We start from the raw sequence: 9,138 nt of genomic DNA, 5'->3' as shown, positions 1-9,138 counted from the left end.
AGACCACCCGACGCTACACAGAGTTGTGTAGGGTGCTACTGCAGAGCAGCATCAAGCAAATAAGAGCGAAGGACAGCGAGCACTTGAGACGCAGCTGAGCCTGCAGCGACTTTAATCACGATTTACCAAGGCGAACGAGGCACTATCCCACGTAACGAAAAGCTGCACTGCAGCCCAACACGCCGAGTTGCCGGAAAGCCCCGCAGGGCTCCGGGAGAGGCTGGCAGAGGGGGAGCATCGCGGGGCGGTGCTGCTCGCCCACCCACCCTCCGCGGGAGCTGCGGGGCTCGGGCGCGCTGCGGCCGGCGGCCGCCAGGGGCCGCCGCGGGGCTGCGGGCACCGGAGCCGCCGGAGGAGCCGGAGCCGGAGCCGGAGCCGGAGCCGGAGCCGGAGCCGGAGCCGGAGCCGGAGCCGGAGCCGTGCGGGGGGCGGGCGGGGTGCCCGCAGTGCGCGGCCGCGCCGCTGCCTCCGGCGGGAGCGCCCGGGGCCGGAGCGGCGAGGAGGTGAGCACCGAGCCGAGGGCGGCGGGGCCCGGGGTCGCCCTGCACCGGTGGACGGCACCTGCCGGGGAGCGGAGCCCAGCCGAACTTGCAGGGGGGCGGCGATGGGTCGCTGCCTGCTTGAAAACGTGAGCGGTGCCGGGCGGAGGGGATGGGTGAGGGGCCGCGGGGAGCTGCCCCGGGAGGGCAGGGGCACGGAGAGCTCCCCTGGGCTGCCCGGTAGGGTATGAGCGCCCGGGGAGTGTTAACGGGTCGTGCACGGCGGGCTGAGGCTCGCTCGTACGCCAAATCAAGTGCAGAGAGGTTGGTACCCTTCTCCGTGTGAGGACGCTTCGCTTCGTTCTTTCTCCGAGCTGTTTCCGAGAGACAGAATCCTCAGGCATTCGGTTCAAGGAACACGGCTGAAACGTGGCTTGCTTTAGAGCAGGTAATAATAACCCAGAGCTTCCCGTGTCACCGTTAGATGTAAGGCTCGAGAGGTCATTTTAGCACAATGGCAAACCTTCATAACAGGCTGCATTCATAAAGTTCTACTCTGCTATGAAGGGAGACAAATTTTTGAGGTTTTACTCGGGGTTGAAGGTCATCATCATCATCACAGTTAACATTGTTTGCCAAAGATCCTAAAGCACTTTACAAAGATGGGTAGTGCTATGGTATCTGCTGCGCAGGACAGAGAAGTCAAGGAGATGAGGAAATGTCAGGTGACTTGCTCAAGGTCATGCAGCACAGCCATGCATATAGCTAATTCCTGTGTGTCTGGTTCAAAGTGTATCACCAGAAATTCTGGCATCCTTTTTCTAACCCCACTCTTTGCGAATGTTTATGTATCAGGTGAGGCAGCTTAAACCAGGAGCGCTAGAGAACTTCTGGGTATGGATTTGTTTAGCAGAATGAGCAAGGTACAAGTGCTTAGAGGTTTTTAAGCAACTGCAGCTGAGTAATCGAAACCTTTCTGGAATTGGAGGGCTCGAGGAAAGATCAGCTATCTGCAGGCAGCACTACTGAGTGGTCGTGGCTTTTAAATACAAAAACTAATTCATCAGAGTTAAGGCAAATATAGCAAATGTAAGCAATTGCATCCTAAGGAAAAAAAAGAAGGCGGCATCTTATGTGGAGCTGTGAGGTGGGTCCTTTGGGCTGAGTAAGTACATCTTTCAGTATTACAGTGCCAGCCTGAAACAAACAGCTAGAGCTAGAAAGCTTAAGGTAGGTTTTGCACAAACAGTTCCAAATGTGTCAGTGGTGTTAATGCAACATTTATAGCTGGAGCATAGCATCAATTATCATGACTTTCAAAAAGAAAAGAAAGAAAGGGGGGAGTGAGGGAGCACCTGGCTCCTTGCAGCTCCATCCTCGTGGTGTTCATCCCCAGGCTCTGCATTGACGTCATGATGACACGGTGAAGCTGAAGACAGGATCTGGGAACGGTTCTTCTGCTTCAGTTTTGATAATCAAGTGAATTTGTCGACACTCCATTCCTCCAGCATGGCTAAGAGTGCAGAAGTGAAGCTGGCGATCTTTGGTCGAGCTGGCGTGGGCAAGTCAGGTATGTTTGCTGTCTGGTTTTCCTTCTGCTTGTCATCAGGTAACTTTTAGCTCCCTCTGTGCAGCGCTGTACAAACTCTTTGTGCAAAAGGACAGCTCTGAACTTGTTCTTGTCAGAGAGGTCAGGATAAGGATTCTCTTAGGGAAAAGATTCTCTCTTCCTTGCTTTTCATACTACTTTCTCCAGGGTCTCCAAATAAAAGTACTTTTATTGTGTAAAAAAAAAAGAAAGCCAAGAACTTCACACACCAACTCAGTGCCACTTCTCATGAAGCCAGAGGCAAGTTTCCTCTTTTCCACTGGAACAGAGGCAATTAGTGTTATTCAGTTTGTTCCTTCACAGCTTGTGCAAGTTTGAGGTATTTGTATTATTTTTCCTATTTGTTATTTATATTATGATCCATCTAAGATCAGACCCTCTGTTAAATATTGGATGACTTCTGATAGGTGTTGCTTGCTGTTATTCTCGTTGATTTCAGTGGGAAAGTTTAGGCTCAGCACCTCAATGGATTCTTTTTCTTTGTGTTCTCTTGGATTTATGTACCTAGCAGGAAACCAAGGAAACGTGATGTGTAAAGTTTGCATTCAGAGAGATCTTTTGAGAAATAAACATAGTCTGGTAAGTTCATACAGGAAAAACACAAGGGGGAGGCATAAATGTTAAAAATCCATTTCTTTAGACAGCCTTTCCCTTAATGAGACAAATGAGTGTAACCCTAGGGTTGCAAGCTTTCTCAGGTAGTTCAGTGGTGTTGCATTAACTTGACAGCTTGAGGACCACTCTCACATGTCTTTGCACAGTAAGGATGAGGAAATAAGAAGATTCAGTCTAATCATGCTCCTGTACCAGTCTGGAATTTTAAGGTGCTGTTTATTTGAGAGAAATCTGCACAAGAGAAGCCAGGGATAGGACACACTTGTAAGAGCATTAGGCTGGACTCTCAGCTGCTGTCAACCAGCTCTGTTTCCCCAAAGTCACTTTTATGTTAGAATTGTCAAGATTGTGGCCCACAAACTGCTATTATCGTTTAGTTAACTTTGGAACCAGTTTATAAAAGTATGTTTATCCCAAAGGTATTTTAGCAGAACACTATCAGTGAAGTAGTTCTGTCAGCCTTCAGGAAAAAAGGCGTATATGAGGCAGAGGTCATTAGAGATTACACCACTTAAACAAAGCCAATGCAGATTAAATTCTACCTGTTTGAATAAAATACCTGAGGGAATGCTGTTAATATACTGGGATAAGTTTAAACTGTGCCTTCTCTCCTGTTGCCCTCACCCCTGCCACACCTAGTTCCCACATACCTTATGAAATGGAAAAGCTTTAATAAATCTATTTCAGTATTTTACCATTCCTTCCAAGTTTTGCAAGTAACTTCAGTGGCCCTCCTTTTGGTTCATTTTACATTTAGTTGATGGTTTATGTGGTTGTTTTTTCAGGAAATTTTCAGGAAAAAAGGTTTTCATGAAAATCAAACCACTATGAATCTCCCCTTACTCTGATATTTCTAGTCTTTTGAGACTTCATCTTTAAAAATGCAAAACTACAAGTTAAATGCTCTGTTAAAATGCCTTACCAGCATTGGATCAACAAGAGTCTTTCATTTTTGTCCATAGTATACTTTTTTTTTTTAATAGATTTCAGTAAACTAGGATTTTATGGTAAAAATGTTTTCCTGTAGTCCTGGAGCTAGGTGGGAGATTGTTTTCAGTGTAATACCATAAAAACATCCCAGTTCTTCAGAGTTCCCCTCCTCTTTTTTTTTTTTTTCCTCTCTCCTTTAAGATGCAGGGAGATATTACATAAAATATGACTAAGATCCCATCTTTTCGATTATTACCACGCATGTGAATCTGTGTCGAAATGAAGGCACAAATACGTGGGCAGCACAACAAAGGTGAATTTAAGAGGGTGGAGAGGCTATGGAGTGCTATCAACCACCCCTACGGAACAGCAACTGCCTCCCAGAATTTCCGTCTGGCTTATGAAAAACCCTCTTGTAAGTTCCCATAAAAGGATCCAGTTTCAACAACTCAGCCAATTCCAGAGAACTAAGAGAGGTGGTGGTAGTGTCTGAAAGCGCCTATTTGCCTGTAACCAACAGTAGCAACGTGGAAGCGCTGTTAGACCTTTGCTGAAAGCAAAGCTGGACACAAAGTAGTCTCAAGATAGCTGGATTTGGCAGATAAGTACCCTACTAGATTAATGTCTTTTTTAGGGTTCCCATGTCATTTCTTATCCCTGTGGCCAGTTTGTAATACAGCGTAGAGACAGGATCCCGTGGCAGTACGTCACTGGCATAGTCTTGGCCAGACAGCTGAAAGGTAAGCCAGACTCTAGAAGCAAGAATGCAAGGCAGGACACTGGAGCAGACTAGATACATGTGATGAAAATGAGACATTGGGTGATAACTAAGGCCACTGTAATTGCCAGAAAGTCATGCCAAAATGTGGTCACTGGCTTGCTTTCTTGGCTCTGTCTTCATTTTCTGAAGAAGAGCCAGGCATTAGGTTCTTAATCTGTAAGTGGCTTCAACACCTCACAGCATCTGTGAAGTTACAGACACATACTGTAATATCCTGGAAAAGATCCTTTCCCAGTTCCTGAGTGGGGCTTTGGATCAGCAAATCAAAGCAGCTCTGAAGAAACAAGTGTTGTGCTGGGATGGGACATAAGAATTATAGCTGTCCCGCATGCACAATGAAAGTCAATACAGCTGTGACTATTACTGAGAGGTGGTGAACATCCTAATCTTGTCATTAACACTAGACATCTGTTTAATAGGGTGCAAGAATCCTTGTTCTACAAAGTAGTCCCTGCTGATTAATCCAACTTTCCCAACCAGAAGGTGGAAAACCAGAACACCGTTCACAAGTCAGAGTAGTGATAGCATCTCAAGGAAGAGTTAAAGCCAAAGAAAACAAACCTTTTGTCTACTTTCTTACTGCTTATCACGTTTCCATGGTTCAAAGGTTTAGAAAACAAATGGGGGAATTGCAAGTCTGAGTGTCAGCTTTTACTCTTCTCCTCCTCCTTTTGCTTGCCTCCCCTCTACCTGCTGGAGAACGCCAGCAGAATTAGCTAATCAACTCAGCCATCTTTTTTTTTTTTTTTTTTATAACTTAATGTTGACCTAAACCTTTCCAATAAAAACAGAAGAGTGAACCAACTCAGAAAGGGGCAATTAGGAGAGGTCTATTAAGGCAGTTAGATCAGAATTGCACTGAGTTGTAAATCACTGATCAGCTCAGGTTTCTCCTGGGCAAGCTCACCAGGTACAAGCATCCCGACCCACTCTTACCGAGTGGACTGGATGCTTCACTCTCCCAGTTTTTTACTGTATAAATGTTGCATAAACATTGCTTTAAACTAGCTGAAAAGAACAATGAGGAGCTCTGCCTGAGCCAAGGAGCACTTTGCTGCTGCTTTGCTCAGGAAGAAGAAGAGGCGCTCCATGGGTGGGAAGGGACATTGCTAAGCCCTGCTTATAGATAACAGGGCATTATCTCCTAATTTGGGCTACAGTCGAGTGGCATTGAGGGGGAGAGAGCTTTTAAAGTCCTTTTCTTTATGTCCAAGAGAAGCTTGGAGGGAGAGGAGAATTAAAATTGAATTACTTAAACATTGCTGTTTAAATTGTTCTTCTGTTGAATCCTACAGCTTCATTCCTATGGTAACAAAAGTTAGAATTTCCTAAATAGCTCTTTTTAAAAATACAGTAGTAACAATTAATAAAGACTTAAAGGCCTTGTTCTCCCATGTCATCACAAGGTACAGTACGTGCCCAGAAAGCTGCAGAGGAGTGAAAATGTATTAACCAGCAGGAGAAAAGAAGGGCATGTACTGGATAGCTGCATGGCTGATGCTTTTCCAACTTATAACTCAGTTGACTATGAATGCTCAAAATACCTGTGCTTAGGAGCCTTTATATTTTGGCCAAAAAAGAGAGAACATCCAGCTGCAGCATGTGCTATCCAACTTGCATTTTTTCTTGTATATGCCAGGCTGAATACTCCAAGTCTGCGTGCTTGCATGTATGGTGCATTCAGCCATGGGCAGATGCAGTTCTCATCTGTCTGGATGGACTATGCAGCTGCAACTGTGCTGTTTGACACCAAAGTACATATAGTTTCTACTGGTGCTTAAGTGGGATGGAAGATACGAAAGCCCCCACGAGCTCCCTGGTGAATACATGCCTGCTTCTAGGCAGCTGCACAAATCCTTTTTTTATGGAATAAGGTGCCCGAGGCATGGGGCTTCTGTCAACCTTTTGATCCTATAATGGCCCAATTCCTTGCATTTGTACAGAGGGATGATTGATAAAGTGGCATCAGTAAATAACTCCTTGCAAAGAGTCAGCCCCATCAGAGAAATGGGGATCTCACCAGCCTCAGTCTTTCTAATGTCAGTTGGAAATGTCCTGAGCAAACAGATTTGTATGTTTGCTTATGCTGTATCCCCTGCCTAACCCGGGATGGGGAACATACCTGGAAAAAGATACCTGGATTTGGAAGTTCCTATAGAACAAATGCAATCAACAATCAACCGAGAGACACCTACAACAAACCTGTCTTTGCCTCCATTATCTGGGGGCTTACCTGAAACATCACTTTCTAACAGCAAGGTCTGGGCATGGAACTGAATTCAGCCCCACCTTTTTCAGAAAACTGTACCAGTTATTGCGAAAGAGGCCCATTTCAAAGTGATTTGCTACTTCACAAATTCCTGCTCAGATGTTTTCCCCCACTAGGTCCATTTCAGGGACTTTTGAGGAGGAAACATGAACTATTAAGGAGTGAGTGATTAGTCAGCAAGCTCGCAGTTCTACTCAAAGCTTTTATGGTAGTTTTCTCTGCCTTGTGAAGTTTGCGCTAAACCAACTGATGTATCTAGGGAGAATTACTGTAATAAGGTGCATCTGAAATACAGAAAAGTGGGTGGAAGGGGACTGTGTTGTTTTTTCTTTCACTAATGAAGTAGAAGAGTTGCTTTTTTTGTTTGTGCTTAAGAGTGGTAATGATAACCAGATGTGTAAGTAATTGTTCAGTGATCAAGTTCAACACTCATTGTATTAAGTATCCGTTAGTATTTCATTAGTAAAGTACTCATTAAACAATCCCACTTTTTACCACCTCTGAAATGTAAATGGTTCATCCAAGGACAGGTTCATTGAAGGTGGCGTGGTTCATGTGTGCATATACATAGTGGTACAGACATAACAGTAACTAGCTCACTCTGTGTGAGGTTTTGTGACAGTTTCTTGCCAGTAAGTGTGCAAACACATCCCTCAGTAGCAGGTTGTACTGCAAACAACTAGTTGCAGTAACATGATCTATCTGCACTTCCATTCAGTGGATGACACTGATGTGTATACAGAGCAAGAGCCCTTGGTTCATGAATCAGTCAGTAAGGTCACTGATACCCATGAATGTGTGGTCCTCAAAGTCCTAGCCATGCTGACAAGGACAGGGGCTGCTGTTGTAGTGGCTCCAACACAACACATCTGTATTTGGAGATGGGCAAAGGGTATATTAACCAAGCCGAGGGTCCTACTGGGATCAGCAGTACATATGGACATCTTCAGCATGCTGCCTGGAGAAGCCCCACGGATCATACCACATGGATATGAACTTTTAATCAGCAGTCAGCCAGCCTTTCTTGGACTTTCTCAAACCAGGACTTGTTGACTCTTGTTATGCTAGAACTGACGAGACTGGACACCAAGAACCTGGGCTAGACACAGAAGCATTTACCATGAGTGTGCAAGATGGTCTGCTTGCATCTGTTGCTTCCTCCTCCTCCTTTTCCTCTACTTATTTGCCCACAGTTCACTGTAGCCTTGCCCCCGGTGTAAAAAGCATTCATGTTCTGCTTTACTTGATATTCGATCTCCCTTCTGGCTAACCATGAAATAATAAAATGCAGAAATTCTCTAACCAAAAGCCAGCGTTGTTCATTCAAGCATAGCTATGTTCCCTGTTCCATCTCATTTAACTGCATCTGACATTGGCTCTACCTGCGTCCCCTCTGAGCAGCTGGTGGCAGCTGTTTGAGCTAAGCCTACTCCTGCTGTTCTTTGTTTCTGTTTAGGTTGGGCTAAATATAGCCTGCTGTTTGATTGCTGTGGAAGGAATGCCAGGATTCAAGATTTATGTGTGTAGCACAGCTTTCTCTCTGGGCTGTGCTCAGCCACCCCCCTCAGCGCTCGCCTTGATAAGATAGCTGTCCTGCCCACTTCTGTCTCCAGCAGTCACTGGGATAGACAACAGAAGAGCTTCCTGGTGGAGTCCCAGGCATCCTGGGCCTGCTTACCATGAAGCCTGGCAATGCTTTGGTCAGGCTGCAATTCCCCACAGGATCACTGAATGCACTGTTATCTCCCAGAGTTCTGACCCTAATGGTTCTTTTCAGAAATTCTAATGTTAAGTTTTTTTATCCTTCTGCCAATTGATTCCTTACTTCCCTGCCATCTGGAATCCCTGCCTACCTCTTGCCTTGCACATACTTTTCCTTCATTTCTCCTCAGCTGTCACCCTTTCCTCTCCTCAGGCCTGTCTTAATACCCATTTCCTGAATTCTGTGTACAAACTTTTCTGCTTTGTATTTCACATTAAAACCGTGTATTTACAGCTGTCCTTTCAGCCTCTTCATGTACTAGTTCCTCCCATCTCTACTCCTCATCTTCAGCTCTTCCGTTACTCTTTGCTGACACTATCAGTACATCATTAAAAGTTCAGGGCATGAGATCCAGATAAGCTGACCTAGCAGCAGTGATGCATCAAAGGACAGACACTCTGAAGTGGCTCCTGCCATTCTAGAAACCATTCTCTGGCCTGGATTTGGAGGATGCTTCCAGCTTAGACTGCTCCAGACACTCACTGTATGAGGCCTGCTTCATGCAGGTTAAAAGAGGAAATACTGTGTAGCTTTACGTAGCTAGACTCAGTCATAAAAGTGGGTAAATTCACCTATTTTGGCTTCATAGCAGAGAAGGAGAAGCAACATAAGTCTGTATTTCCCAAGCAGGTTTTCTTTTTCTGCATATATCTTTGTGCCACCATTGCTCCTTTTACATTTACAGCACTCAAG

At 45.2% G+C, this 9,138-nt stretch overlaps 1 protein-coding gene across 5 annotated transcripts in view; it reads left to right on the top strand.

The window, feature by feature from the left end:
• Positions 1-350: 350 nt before the first annotated feature.
• RERG (RAS like estrogen regulated growth inhibitor) overlaps positions 351-9,138 on the top strand; it is a 109,227-nt gene continuing 100,439 nt past the window's right edge. The window contains exons 1-3 of one of the 5 annotated variants that reach the window (XM_083843894.1): positions 406-628; positions 795-927; positions 1,876-2,049. In XM_083843894.1, the coding sequence (XP_083700020.1) occupies positions 1,989-2,049 (61 nt within the window). In that variant the 5' untranslated portion in view covers positions 406-628; positions 795-927; positions 1,876-1,988. Of the gene's footprint in view, positions 629-794; positions 928-1,875; positions 2,050-9,138 lie in introns of all 5 variants that reach the window. The other 4 variants (XM_083843896.1, XM_083843895.1, XM_083843897.1 and 1 more) reach the window with 4 other exon arrangements.

This window comes from Anser anser (genome assembly GCF_964211835.1).
Source record: "Anser anser genome assembly, chromosome: 1".
NCBI classification, from domain to species: domain Eukaryota; kingdom Metazoa; phylum Chordata; class Aves; order Anseriformes; family Anatidae; genus Anser; species Anser anser.
Note: the sequence above shows the minus strand (reverse complement) of the source record. Positions and strands in the feature narration are given on the sequence as shown.